General features: G+C 59.0%; 1 protein-coding gene across 1 annotated transcript; it reads right to left on the bottom strand.

Moving 5' to 3' along the window:
* Positions 1 to 2,479: 2,479 nt before the first annotated feature.
* LOC116951006 (uncharacterized protein C4orf54-like) lies at positions 2,480 to 13,490 on the bottom strand. Its single transcript, XM_032969269.2, has 2 exons — positions 7,479 to 13,490; positions 2,480 to 5,018 (listed from the first exon to the last, which is right to left on the bottom strand). Exon 1 carries the CDS (start codon positions 11,958 to 11,960, stop codon positions 7,500 to 7,502), a length of 4,461 nt encoding a protein of 1,486 aa, XP_032825160.2. The 5' UTR covers positions 11,961 to 13,490; the 3' UTR covers positions 2,480 to 5,018; positions 7,479 to 7,499.
* Between the last annotated feature and the right edge of the window lie 800 nt (positions 13,491 to 14,290).

The following is a 14,290-nucleotide window of genomic DNA, read 5'->3' on the forward strand; positions in this document are numbered from 1 at the left end:
ATGATTCACGTGACCGATGACCGTTCTCACAGAGACCTGGGATGACGAATTCACTCACTCACAAATGGAGATCTGTAAATCCAAGTGACTGCCACTCTTCCACAGAGATTTCCATAGAGATCCGCTCGTCCATAGTGACGTCCATTCGCTTTCATAGAGACCTGTTAACGTGATGTAAATTCACTCTCAATGACGTCTGTCCGTTAACGCGGCCCCCATTCACTCTCGCAGAGACCTCTCCCTCGTTAACGCGGCCCCCATTCGCTCTCGTAGAGACCTCTCCCACGTTAACGTGGCCCCCATTCACTCTCGCAGAGACCTCTCCCTCGTTAACGCGGCCCCCATTCACTCACGCAGAGACCTCTCCCACGTTAACGCGGCCCCCATTCACTCTCGCAGAGACCTCTCCCACGTTAAAGCGGCCCCATTCACTCTCGCAGAGACCTCTCCCCCGTTTAACGCGGCCCCCATTCACTCTCGCAGATACCTCTCCCACGTTAACACGGCCCCCATTCATTCTCGCAGAGACCTCTCCCATGTTAACGTGGCCCCCATTCACTGTCGTAGAGACCTCTCCCTCGTTAACGCGGCCCCCATTCACTCTCGTAGAGACCTCTCCCTCGTTAACGCGGCCCCCATTCACTCTCGCAGAGACCTCTCCCACGTTAACGCGGCCCCCATTCACTCTCGCAGAGACCTCTCCCACGTTAACGCGGCCCCCATTCACTTAAGTAGAGACCTCTCCCACGTTAACGCGGCCCCCATTCACCCTCGCAGAGACCTCTCCCACGTTAACGCGGCCCCCATTCACTCTCGCAGAGACCTCTCCCTCGTTAACGCGGCCCCCATTCACTTAAGTAGACCTCTCACAGTCCCAGCCGAAGACCTCCGGCGAATCTGAATAAATCGCAACCCCTTTGTGCGTTGTGCTCGAACACAGACACACGGTGCACAACAACAACAAACAACAACAACACCACCACGCTAGCCTCCGCAGGGCTCGCTGTACGCGATCGGCTTGAGTAAGGCGCTGCTCTATTTCATTGTTTGACCGGCAAGTATTTAGGGCGCTCGTCCCACGAGACACGCGGCTGTTTATTTAAAGTGCCACTCGCGTCAAGCGAACGCCGCATGTCTGCTGCTGTATGACCTCACTCGCAGTCACGGCACTCCGAGTGTGACTCGGCGACTGGCCGGACCCGGTGCCCCCATGCGCTCAGAATAACTCCCTCGCACGTCGCAAACCGCGCGCCCACGCAGCCGAGCGGCGGCAGCAGCAGCAGGGGGCTCGTCCCCTACTGCACTCGGTTCGACCCCGGCGGGCCGCCCTGGTTAACGCCGCGGGTTTATTAACCTCAAATTTATTTTAAAAAAAAATGAAAGAACGGGGCCATCTGCATCGCAGCGCATGTTAAAGATCCGCTTGACGTCATTCGATGGCGAGTAGGCGAATCGTGTGATGACGTCACGGTCCAAACCTGCCCGCGAATTGTTCGATTGGGAAACGCACAACAGCATTGCCCCTCCCCACCCCCCAGTGCCGGATTATCCTCGTAGCACAAGTAGCTACACATGTAGTAGCTACACATGTAGTAGCTACACATGTAGTAGCTACACATGTAGTAGTAGCTACACGTGTAGTAGCTACACATGTAGTAGTAGCTACACGTGTAGTAGTAGCTACACGTGTAGTAGCTACACATGTAGTAGTAGCTACACGTGTAGTAGTAGCTACACGTGTAGTAGCTACACATGTAGTAGCTACACATGTAGTAGCTACACGTGTAGTAGCTACACAAGTAGTAGCTACACATGTAGTAGTAGCTACACGTGTAGTAGCTACACAAGTAGTAGCTACACATGTAGTAGTAGCTACACGTGTAGTAGCTACACAAGTAGTAGCTACACATGTAGTAGTAGCTACACGTGTAGTAGCTACACAAGTAGTAGCTACACATGTAGTAGCTACACGTGTAGTAGCTACACGTGTAGTAGCTACACATGTAGTAGCTACACAAGTAGTAGCTACACATGTAGTAGCTACACATGTAGTAGTAGCTACACATGTAGTAGCTACACATGTAGTAGTAGCTACACATGTAGTAGCTACACATGTAGTAGTAGCTACACGTGTAGTAGCTACACAAGTAGTAGCTACACATGTAGTAGCTACACGTGTAGTAGCTACACATGTAGTAGCTACACATGTAGTAGTAGCTACACATGTAGTAGCTACACTAGTAGTAGTAGCTACACTAGTAGTAGTAGCTACACTAGTAGTGGCTACACATGTAGTAGTAGCTACACAAGTAGTAGGTACACATGTAGTAGGTACACATGTAGTAGGTACACAAGTAGCTACACAAGTAGTAGCTACACATATAGTAGCTACACAAGTAGCTACTACACATGTAGTAGCTACTACACATGTGTAGTAAGTGCGGGGCCCGTAGCTACTGTGTATAAACAACAGCACTGGACAGACGAAGTTAGCTGGCTATGGTGTTGGTCTCTGCATGCGTTATTGTGAATCATTGAGTCTGTGTGTGTGTGTATGAATGTGTGTCTATGAGAGTCATCTCAGTCCGTCGACCCGTGGCAACTGGGTCTGCCCCGTGACCTACCAGCGGGCGTTCGACACTTCACGTGGCCTCAACGGTGCACATAGCCTGGCATAAGCGTCGTGGTGACGTTACCGCCACTTAGTGACGAATGGCGGTTGTTGTTGTTGTGCCTCTGAGTGTCTATGCGTATGTGTGCGTGGCGCAATGCATAGTCCTTAGCAATCCAGGTCACCTGAGTTCAATTCCCAACCAAAGGCAACAAATTATATTTGAACCTGCTCAGCCTAAGCTAGACACCCGGGGCTCTGTGTCTAACTTTAGGACTGGGAGCAAACAACGAAGTTGACAAGATGGGGTCCTGGTCACACCGCCACCATTAATAGGCGCTCGCTAACAGCACTCGCCCCATGCAGTCTCCGAGGCCACACCGAGGTGGGGACCTGCGCGCTCAACGCATTCTGCGCGCAGCGAAATTTCAGTCAACTCGCACAACAACGAGGTGGGTGGGGGAGGGGGAATATCACATCGCAAAAAAAACAAACCACGTGAAAGCATCATCCTCACCCTTACCATGGCAGCCACGGCAAAAGCACCACACACACACACCAGCGCGCGCATCACAGCCCCGGCACGTGTCATCCGCGCCGCCACTCCGTGGGCCACTTCTGGAGAAGCGAACCTCGCCAGACGCGATCCGCTCGGCCCCAGGGAGTGGCGTCTACTCCGCGTTCGCTCCCAGGGCCCGCGGCTTCCGAGCCCGCACCGCCCTCCACCACCCAACCCACGTCAGCCTGGGTTCGCACCCCCGTCTGAGTCACTGCGATTAAAAACCGGGATTCTCGAGTCTAGCGATGTTGATGGTCTCGACTCTGGCAGCTGTTTGCTGCACAGAAAACCACCACCACCACCACCACGACCTCGTTTTGTTAATCAATTTGGTTGACGTTCGAGCTCTGAAAATTAACGATACCCAATTTTTGTCACGTTAACAAATTCGAAAATTTAAAAAAATTAAACTACCACGTGGGGGTTGCGACGCAAGATGGGTGATCGTCGTCTCGTTCAATCGACTCTCACGCTGGGCTCGTGGCGCGCGGCGCGAGCCTCGGGAGCCGACTCAAGGACGCGAGGCTCACGAGGCGACGCCCTCCTCGGCTCACGAGGCGCCGCCCTCCTCGGCTCACGAGGCGATTGTCCGCGCCGCGTGGACTCGCGCAAAGGAACCGCAAGGCAGCATCACCCAGCACGCGCCCAATCCCAGCTAGACGTGGGGAACGAAGTTGAACAGGGAGTAGGAGGAGGATTTCGCGACCGATATCATCCATAATAGAGGTTTTGTTGGGTTAGATCGTGTAAATGTATAAATGTGTCGTTTAAACCCGCCACCACCCGACACAGCCAACTAGTAAGGGTCGTCACGTAAACAGAACGTGGCCAATTCGTCACTAGTACAGCACTAACCGGTGTGTTGGAGAGCCAAGCCACAACATTTACAAACTGAGCACGACGTTTCGCCAGTAATTACAACCAGCTCCATCAGGCGACAGCCACATTTGTGGAGTAGTCCACCTGTTTCGTTCCTTATATGAGGCGTAGATGTGGTGACCACGCTTCTGCGCTCTTGCACAAAGTGGGGGAGGAGGGGGGGGGTTAATGAGACTAAGCGGGGCTAAGCTTTGTATAGGGCTTGGCAAGGCGACCACCGAGAATAACAGGTGTGATAGGCATTGTGGCTCGGAGAGGGCGGTGCAGAAAATTCCATCGTCGTTCCGTACCCCCCTCCCCCCACGTCCCTCGCGGGGGCAGAATCGCGGCGGTGGCTGCGTGGCTCCAGCTGTGGGATTTGGGGAAGGGGAGAGGCAGTGGAGAGCGAGGAGGTGCAGTGGCGGCGGTGGTGGTGGTGGCATCAGCGACTATGGCCACGATGACGCCTCCATGTCGATGTTGGCCACAGGTCACGGGACACGCCACCGTGTTAAAGGGGGGGGGGGGGGGGCAATGGTGGGGAACCTTTCCTGAGCGAGGGCCCAGTCGGGCCTTCCACGTGCAGTGGCCGTGGCGAGCGAGCGACTCGTTGAAGCTGCGCGCGGCTCGGTCGGTCCTCGCCACCCCGAGAGGCCCTCGCAGTGACGGCAGCGAAACTCGTGGCGAGTCACGCGCGCTCGTTGCCAGGTCGCAAATGTCCCCGTCTAGTGCCCGATCAGTGCGGCTTGCGGTGACCAATGAATGTTGTTTAGGAGTGGTAGGCCTCACGAAATGAAGTAGCGGTCCGCGTCCGGCCCATGGGCCGTGGGTCGCTCCCCCCCCCCCCCCCCCCCCCCTAGGCGAGGGAGAGCGACGCGAATCCCATCCGGACCTTCGCCACGGCGTTTCGCGTCTGCGTCGTTGAGGCCGTGTTGCCCTGCCGCCAGCAGCAGGGTGGCTCCCGGCCGGGGTCAGAGGGCGCCGGCTCCCCTGCACGCGACAGAGGGCACGGGGCGGACACGCGACTCGGGGTGAGCCGCGTCGCGCGGGGGAGACACGGGGCAAGCAGCAGTGGCTAGACGACACCGATGGCTCGGAGCGATCGACGCGCCACGAGCGAATTGCGTCTCGTCTCGACGCAAATGCAAGGGCACCTCCCGCGGCAGACGATCACTGCGCGGCACAAGGTGACTCAGCACCTTGGCCTGTGGGGGCGAGCATCAGACTGCCCGCGAAGGACCCCGGTTTGAAACAACGACGACGGCGCCTTTCTCCGTGATCGCCTTGCACTGTGAGCACGGCGCGGATACCAACACCCACGACACAGTCAGCACACGGCAGTGATGTATCTGCACGGTGCCTTAGTCTCGCTCTATGAGCAGCATCCTTCCGGCAAAAGAGAATCTTGAGACTCGGCGAGGCATTCCGGGGTAAGACCCAACGTGGCTACTTCTCGCAGTGGTCCCATTCCTACGAAAACCTATCCGGATCAACTCGCGTCCCCCCAAGACCTCAAACGTCTCTTCCATGTCGCCTGTAATGGTTTAGGGAGAGCGGCGGGAGGGGGGGGGCAAAGGTTGACATCCCCGTGTCAATCCACTGCTGGATGAAGGCTTCCGCACGTCACGGAGGCGCCTTGACCATACTTCACCGCCTTGACCATACTTCACCGCCTTGACCATACTTCACCGCCTTGACCATACTTCACCGCCTTGACCATACTTCACCGCGCTAATCTGTGCGGATTGACTGAAGGGGGGGGGGGAGCCGCCCAGGACCGATTCAAATATTTTATTTACTCAGGAAAAATTAGCTGAATCTGAAGACTTTTTCAGTGATGTCCTGTTGTTACATTCAGATGTTTGGCCAATGCCAGTGACGGTACATTGCATGTTTTTTTGGCTACTGGAGGAAACTAGAGGACTCCGTTTTTTTTTTGACCAGGTAAAGGCCCACTGAGCTATGATAACTCAAAGAAGTTGCTTATCACGTGAAAATGTATAGTAGCCAATACTCTAAACGCATGTTTGTAAATGTGCAAGGGGAAACCAGAGGACCCAGAGAAAAATCCACGCGAACACGATGAGAGCACGCAAACTCCAAATATACAGCAGGTGTCAGGGTCGGGATAGAACCGAGGACCTCCTGCATACCAGGCGAGGTAGTTAACATCTCCTAGCCACCGTGGCGCCCGTAACCCGGGGAGAAGCCAATGCAGAACAGGGAGGGAGGCAACGCACAAACTCCACACAGACACGCGCAGCAGCAGCAGCAGCAACAACAACAGCAGCTGCCGTTCGCCACTCAGGCGAGGTGCACCCACACACACGCACTCAACACTTTCACTCGCACGCATTCTGCAGAACAGGGGGAGAAAAGACACAAAGATCCCGCGATCGCACGCACTTACACTCTCACAGACTCACTCGCGTTCTGCGGAATAGGAGACCTTGCAAACCGCACGCAGAGAGGCGCCCGAATCGGGGAACGAGCGTGGGCGCTTGCTGCTGCTGCTGCTGCGAGGCGTGAATATTACCACTGCACCACCTTGCCCGCCACTGACGTTCGCCTTGGCTGGGAATCTAAACGAAACCTCCACGGGGTTCGCAGCGCAATGCGCTAAGCGCTGCGCCACCGCTCCACTGCAGGGTGGATATCAAGATAATCCCGCTCACCCAGCGCCCATTGAGTCCGATAATTGCCGCGCTAATTGAGAGACGCGTGGGGTGGAGGTCGCGGCAGCCGAGCTCGCCGCCGTTTGGGATGCAGGCCAAGGGGCTGGCACAGAATTTTCCCGCCGTCTCACCTTACACGAGCAGCTTAGAGGCTCAACGGGGAATCAGGCAGCCCATTGACATTTACATTGATGACCTATTTACTGCAGCAGCAACAACAACAAAAACAATAATGTTGTTTGATTTTTTTGCGTAGCTTTGCTTAACTTGGCTCGGCGAACTCAAAGCGTCACATGAACACGCGACGACAAAGGCCCCCCCACCCCACCCCGTAGAGCATGAGCAGACGGTTAGCTGCACGTGCTACGAGCGAGCTGACATGACGGCCGGCGCGGGGCATGAGCCGGTGGCTGGACAAACACCACGCCCGGCTTTTGCATCCCGTAGTAGCGACGTCTGCGCATCGCGCCAAGCACTCATTTGAGGCTGAGTCGACCGAGGGGAGGCCCAGGACCGGTTCACATAATCGTTTCCGGTGTGAGGCTATGAGCGGGAATCGAACTCTAGATCAGCATGATTACAGTCGTATTATTATTATTCTTTGAAGCGCACCCCCAGTGGCAGCTGTCCCTGTGCGGCACAAGGTGACACGGAACCCCGGGCTTCCGAGTTGGGGGTGGGTGGGGGGGGCGTTAGTGTGGAGGGGGCGGTGATAGCTGCGTGTGGGTCACCCCAACCCCCCTCTCAACTTGCGTTCGTGCGTGCGCCAACTCACCACGTGGCGCCGCTGCCCTCTTCAGCTGTGCTCCACCACGAAGCTCATGGTGGTGCCGTCGAATGACGGCGGCGCAACGATGACGCGGGGGCCTTGCGCCTGCGCGGCCGAGCAGAAGGAGACCGCTGTCGGCCCCTTGAGCAGCTCCAGTTCGCCTCCGGAGCCCGGGACTGCGAACACGCCCTGGTTCCCCGGGCCGAGCACCTTTCCCGACGGCAGGAAGTAGGGCCGATCCACTGCTGGACTAGACTCCTCCTTGCCGCTCTGGAAGAAACATTTCCCCTGCGAGCTCTGAGGTTCCTCAACGAGGCCGCTCGATCCCTGGTGCTGAAAGTACTGCTGCTGCTGCTGCTGATGATGATGATACTGCAACTGCTGATACTGCAACTGCTGCTGCAACTGATGCTGGTACTCATAACCGGCGGGCATGGCCTGGATGCGCGTGGACAGGACACCGGGAAACATCACGAAGTGTGACCCCAAGGCGCCGGGCGTCGCCGCCGTGAAAAGGAACTGCGCGGGGGCCATGGCCACGGAGTAAACGCCACCCGCGGTGCCTCCCACTCCTCCGGCTCCCTCTGCCTGCGGGGTCACGGACACCTCCACGTACTGCTGCGTCTCCACGTCCAGAAGCGTCTTGCGCTGCGGCTGCGCGGGCGGTGGTGCGTCCACGAGGTAGCACTGGCCCGACTCGGGGTCGACAAGCAGACGGCGGTGCGACGCCGTCGGCGGCGCGGGGCTCGCCGAGCCGGCGATGGCGCGCGGCAGCGGGAGCCGCCTCTCGTCACGCTCGGGGGCCGCCGAGAAGGCGAGCGCCGAGTGCGCGGGTTGCAGGATCAGGGGGGATGGAGGACACATTTGCTGAGCGGACGTCGTGTGGATTTTGGCGAAGTGGCCGCTGGCGGTGGCGCTGTTCAAGCCGTGGATGTTCTTGATGCTCGCGGCGCTCATTCTTCCGCTGCCGACCGCGGGACGCTTTCCTCTTTCGTCCGGATCCATCGCTCTGTGCGTGTGTCTGCGCTGCTGTTGTTGATGCTGCTGCTGCGATTTGCCGTCCACTTGCGCCGCGTGCTGCTGGCTGCTGGCCTCCCTGTAAGTCCTGGGTGCCACCGTGGGAGGCGGAGCGAGCAGAGCTTGCGGCTGCTTGCCTGAGACGCGGTCCCCACTCCCGTCTCGGGCGCTCGCCTTGACGGGGATGGTGAGGTAGTGGCCCACTTCAGCAGCCGCCTCGGCCGACCTCTCCCGCTCCTCCTCCTCCTGCTGCTGCTGCTGCTGGGCGAACGCAGTGGCACCGGCTTCATCCGCACGTGCGGGACACGGGGGCCTCACGGACCGTATCACCATCCCCTGCTGTTGCTGCTGGTGCTGGTGGTGCTGCTGCTGCCGCTTGGAGTCGGCGGCCGCCACGGTCTGCGGCGTGCCAAAGATATGCGGCAATTTGTGCGCGACCTTTTGAGCCGACCACGTGGAGGGGCCGAGCGCCACGTGGCGGGACGATGGAAGCGGCACGGATGCAGCGGCGAGCGGCGCCGCGCGCTGCTGCTGTTGCTGCTGCTGCTGGTGCTGCTGGTGCTGCTGCTGCTGCTGTTGGTGCTGCTGCTGCACTCGGACGATTCTCGCGGCCCCGTCCGCGTGCGCTTGTTTCTCCTTCTCGCCCTTTTCCATGCAGGCGATGAGCGACAGCACGTGACTCTCGGGCACCGGCGCCTCGGCCCCGTGACGCCGCCGCCACTCGTGGTTCTCGTACACGTAGAGGTCCTCCATGGAGCGCACCGCCGCCTCCAGCTTCTCCACGGCGAGCTGGCTCGACGGCTTGGCGTGCCCACCTCTGCCCGCCAGCTCGTCGGCCGCTCCCACCTTGATCCCGCAGCGCTGCTGCGCGCCCTTCTCCTCCGCGCTTCCTCGCCCCCAAGGGCCCTCCAGAGGGGCGCCGCCCACCGCCACCGTCGCCGTCGTCACGGCTCCGAACCTCGCGTCCGCGGCGCGCGCCTTCACGGCGTCCCCGTTGCTGTCACCGCGCTCCTGCCGCGTGATGGACTTGTAGTTGATGACGAGCGGCGCCACAGCTTTGGGACCGCGTGAAGACGACGAGGACGACGAGGTGGTGACGTTGGTGGCCGCGATATCGCACCCTCGCGAATGGCCTCTGGCCTCGGCCGCGGCCGCCGCGGCCGCCGTCGTCCCCACGGAGCTGTGATCCGAGGTGGTGGACCTGGAGTCAGCGCGGTCCTCGCGAGGCCCCACGGGGTAGGAGCTCTTGAGCAGCTTGCGCACGTCGCGAACGTGGTGGATGGGCGCCTGACCTTTCACCTTCTCCTCCAGCCTCGCCGGGGACGGCGCCACGTCCACGGGCTCGATCTTGAAAATCGCCGGGAGGGTGGAACTCGGCGTGGGCTTGGCGGTGGACGCCGAGATGGAGGCGACGTGGCTCGTCGGGTGATGATCGTGATGACGGCGGTGATGGCCGTCGTCGATGCCACCGGCGGAGATGTTCGGCGTGAGGAGCTTGGCGATGCTGAACGGGTTCGCGCCGCTGTCCCCGCTGCGCTTGCGGATGCTGATCTTGATCTCCGGGGAGCGCGACACGGGGGCGCCGCCGCTCCGCGTCGCGTCGCCCACCTTGAGCAGGAGGTCGGGGTCTTGGCTCCTGAAGACGCCCGTGGTAGCGGCGTCTCGCGCGAGGCTCTGCGTCTTCTGCTTCGTCTTGTTCTCCCTCCCGTCTCCCTCCACCACCACCACCATGGCGGAGTTCAGCGCGTGGACAGGGGCCGAGACGGCGAGGTAGCACGAGCTGTCGTCGTCGGCGTCAGCGCCGTCGCCATCATCGTTCGGCACGTTGCGGACTCCCTCGGAGGTCGAGAGGCTGCTGCTGCTGTAGCTGCGCTTCGCCAGCTCCGTCTGCGGGAGCTTCATCATCATCTTCAGCATCATCATCTTCTTCTTCTTCTCGTCGTCATCTTGGACAATTCTGGCCCCTCCGTGCGGGATGTCGAGTCGGGTCGTCTGCCGTCTGGAGTCGCGTCGCGCCGCGCCGCCCAGATCGGCGGCCGCCTCGTGCCGCCGCTCTTCCCACGACGTGAAGGCGCTGTTCTCGCTGTGCAGGAATATCTTCTGCGACACCGACTGCTGCGAGGTGCTCGAGCGCGGCGCCTCCCCGCCGGCGCTCGACTTGTTGGCGGACGCGGAGACGAGCCGCCTGTCGAAGCCGTCGCCACCTCGCCCCACGTCGGGGTGGACGGACACGCGCGTCTGCCCCTGCCCGCGTCTCTCGGCGCTCCGGGCGGCTTCGTCCGTGCCCCGCGAGTCGCCGCACTCGCTCGGCACGCTCGTGTCCACCACCTCCCCGCGCTCCATCTTCAACTCCTGCTCCAGCTGCATCTTCTTGGAGATGACGTTCTTGAGGATGTTTGACGCCTGTTTGGCGTGCCCGGACATTCCCTGGGCGGACAACTCGACTTGACCTTCGCTCTGCCGCCAGATGTGCTGCTGGTGCTGATGATACTGGTGCTGATTATGATAATTATGCTGCTGCTGCTCATGATGATGGTAGATCTGCCGATGTTGCTGCCGATGTGACAGCTGCTTCAAGTAGCAGGCCTCTCCGCTCTCCTCCACGTGCATGCCCGACATAAATGAAGTCACTTTGCGCTCAGTGTCAAACGTGATTGCTTGCTGCTGCTGCTGATGTTGTTGTTGCTGCTGCTGCTGTTGTTGCTGCTGTTGTTGTTCATGTTGTTGTTGTTGCTGCTGCTGTTGCAGCTGCTGCTGCTGCTGCTTCTGCTGCTGGTGCTTGTGGTGGTGCTGCTGCAGCTGCTGCAGCAGCAGCGTCTCCAGCACCGCGTCCCTCTTGGGCGCGCAGCTCATTGCCGCTGCCCACTGGGTGAGTGTCACGCGCGATGCCGAGACTCTCGTTATATCCTCGCCGCCAGGCATCATGGAAATATCAACTCTCTCCGCTGCTCCCGTCTCCCCCTCCTCCTCGTCCTGCTGCACCGCGACACTCACAGCACCTCTAGCCGGGCCCTGACAGCCCGCAGCCCCCACCCCTGCCCCCACCTCCCCCTGCTCCCCCTTGGCGGTGGAACGTCGGACTTCGCGGCTCGTCCAACCCAGGTCCACGTACGTGGGCCAGCGGTTGAGTATCGACTCCTCGTCCTCGTCGTCGGCGTCGGCGTTGTCTTTACGATCGATGAGCTTACCCTCGTCTTTACGATCGATGAGCTTACCCTCGTCTTTGCCGTGCTCGCTGCGCTCACTGCGGTGGTTGTTGTGATCGTGGTTGTGGTTGTTGTGGTTGTTGTGATCGTGGGGGTTGTTGTGGTTGTTGTGATCGTGGTTGTTGTTGTTGTTCTCGTGGTGCTTGCTCGGCGCAGGCGTGATGTCCTTGAGGGAGCCGCTGTCTTCGAGCGCCTCGTAGGGGAACGAAAGACTTCGGAAGGACCTGGCCGTCAGGTCTCGCACCTCGTCGTCGGTGTCGTCCATCGCCCTCGTCGTGCGAGAGATAGACACAGACGGACAGCGAGAGAGAGCCAGATAGTGATAGAGAGCGAGAGCCAGATAGAGACAGAGAGCGAGAGCCTTTTAGAGACAGAGAGCGCGTTTGAGAGAGAGAGACAAATCGTGCCAGAGAGCCAGAGCCAGTCAGAGTCAGATAGATACAGAGAGAGAGCCAGAACCTGACACAGAGTGAGAGCGAGAGAGATAGCCAGATAGAGCCAGAGCGAGAGAGAGAGCCAGAGAGTGACAGAGAGCCAGAGAGAGAGACAGAGAGAGAGACAGAGAGAGAGAGACAGATAGAGACAGAGAGAGCCAGAGAGAGCCAGAGAGAGACAGAGAGACAGAGAGAGAGAGACAGAGAGAGACAGAGAGAGACAGAGAGAGACAGATAGACAGAGAGAGACAGATATACAGAGAGAGACAGAGAGAGACAGAGGGCCAGAGAGAGAGACAGAGAGAGACAGAGAGAGATAGAGAGAGACAGAGAGAGACAGAGAGACAGAGAGAGACACAGAGAGACAGAAAGCCAGAGAGATACAGAGAGACAGAGAGAGACAGAGAGAGACAGAGAGTCAGAGAGAAACAGAGAGACAGAGAGAGACAAAGAGAGACAGAGAGTCAGAGAGAAACAGATAGAGCCAGAGAGAGACAGAGAGAGACAGAGAGAGACAGAGAGAGACAGAGAGAGTCAGAGAGACAGAGAGAGACAGAGAGAGACAGAGAGAGACAGAGAGAGACAGAGAAAGACAGAGAGCGACAGAGAGAGACAGAGACACAGAGAGAGACAGAGAGAGACAGAGAGACAGAGAGTCAGAGAGAGACAGAGAGACAGAGAGAGACAGAGAGACAGAGAGAGACAGAGAGAGTCAGAGAGACAGAGAGAGACAGAGAGAGACAGAGAGACAGAGAGAGACAGAGAGACAGAGAGACAGAGATAGACAGAGAGAGACAGAGAGACACAGAGAGACACAGAGAGAGACAGAGAGACAGAGAGAGACAGAGAGACAGAGAGACAGAGAGAGACAGAGAGAGACAGAGAGACAGAGAGAGACAGAGATACAGAGAGAGACAGAGAGAGACAGAGAGACAGAGAGAGACAGAGAGAGACAGAGAGAGACAGAGAGTCAGAGAGAGACAGAGAGAGACAGAGAGAGTCAGAGAGACAGAGAGAGAGACAGAGAGAGACAGAGAGACAGAGAGAGACAGAGAGACAGAGAGAGACAGAGAGAGACAGAGAGAGACAGAGAGTCAGAGAGAGACAGAGAGAGACAGAGAGAGTCAGAGAGACAGAGAGAGACAGAGAGAGACAGAGAGAGTCAGAGAGACAGAAAGAGACAGAGAAAGACAGAGAGAGACAGAGAGTCAGAGAGAGACAGAGAGAGACAGAGAGCCGTCCCCTGCGCAAATAACGCGGCCGTCAATCTCCCGGTGCCCCTTCTCCTTCTCTCTGTGTGCCAACACCCAACCACGCCACTCCACCCTCTTACCGCCTCCACCCCCTCCACCCCACTCACCCCCCCCCCTCCTCCACCCCCACTCTACCTCCACCCCACTCACCCCCCCTCCTCCACCCCACTCTACCTCCACCCCCTTTCACCCCCCCCTCCTCCACCCCCACTCACCCCCCTTCCTCCACCCCCACTCACCCCCCTCCTCCACCCCCATTCTACCTCCACCCCCTCTCACCCCCCTTCCTCCACCCCCACTCTACCTCCACCCCACTCACCTCCCCCTCCTCCACCCCCTCTCACCTCCCCTCCTCCACCCCCACTCACCCCCCCTCCTCCACCCCACTCACCCCCCTTCCTCCGCGCCGCGCGTCCCCCTTAAATGCTGTGCAGCTACCACCACCAACACCACCAAAGCCACCACCATCACCACCAGCCCCTCCCAACGGCGCGACCTCGCAGCTGATGTTTGCGCGGACCGGGGTAGCGCTGCGGGAACGCTCAGCCGGGAATGCGCAGTGGGGGGTGGGTGGTGGGGGCAGTGGGGGGTGGGTGGGGGGGCAGTGGGGGGTGGGTGGGGAGGCAGTGGCGGGGGTCATTGGCACAGAGCCCCCGACGCGGTACCTTATAAATACCCGCGTGTGCGAGTGAAATATGGTGACCGGCTCGCTGGCTCAGGGGGGTTCATATCACGACCGTGTCAAGGGACACTTGTACCGGCGCTGCTGAGATCCTGGATTCGAATCTGGGTGTCAGCCACTGTCTGGGTTCTCAGGTGCATTGAGTCGATGGTGTCCATATACTCACACAGAGACCCATATACTCACAGAGACCCATTGACTCACACAGACCCATAGACTCACAAAG

Source organism: Petromyzon marinus, chromosome 41 (assembly GCF_048934315.1).
Source record: "Petromyzon marinus isolate PM22_M1 ecotype Great Lakes invasive population chromosome 41, UKy_Petmar_22M1.pri1.0, whole genome shotgun sequence".
NCBI lineage: Eukaryota > Metazoa > Chordata > Hyperoartia > Petromyzontiformes > Petromyzontidae > Petromyzon > Petromyzon marinus.

Bases quoted from the DNA above. Each gene is read 5' to 3' on its own strand.
- LOC116951006 (XM_032969269.2), bottom strand. From the start codon at position 11,960: ATGGACGACACCGACGACGAGGTGCGAGACCTGACGGCCAGGTCCTTC.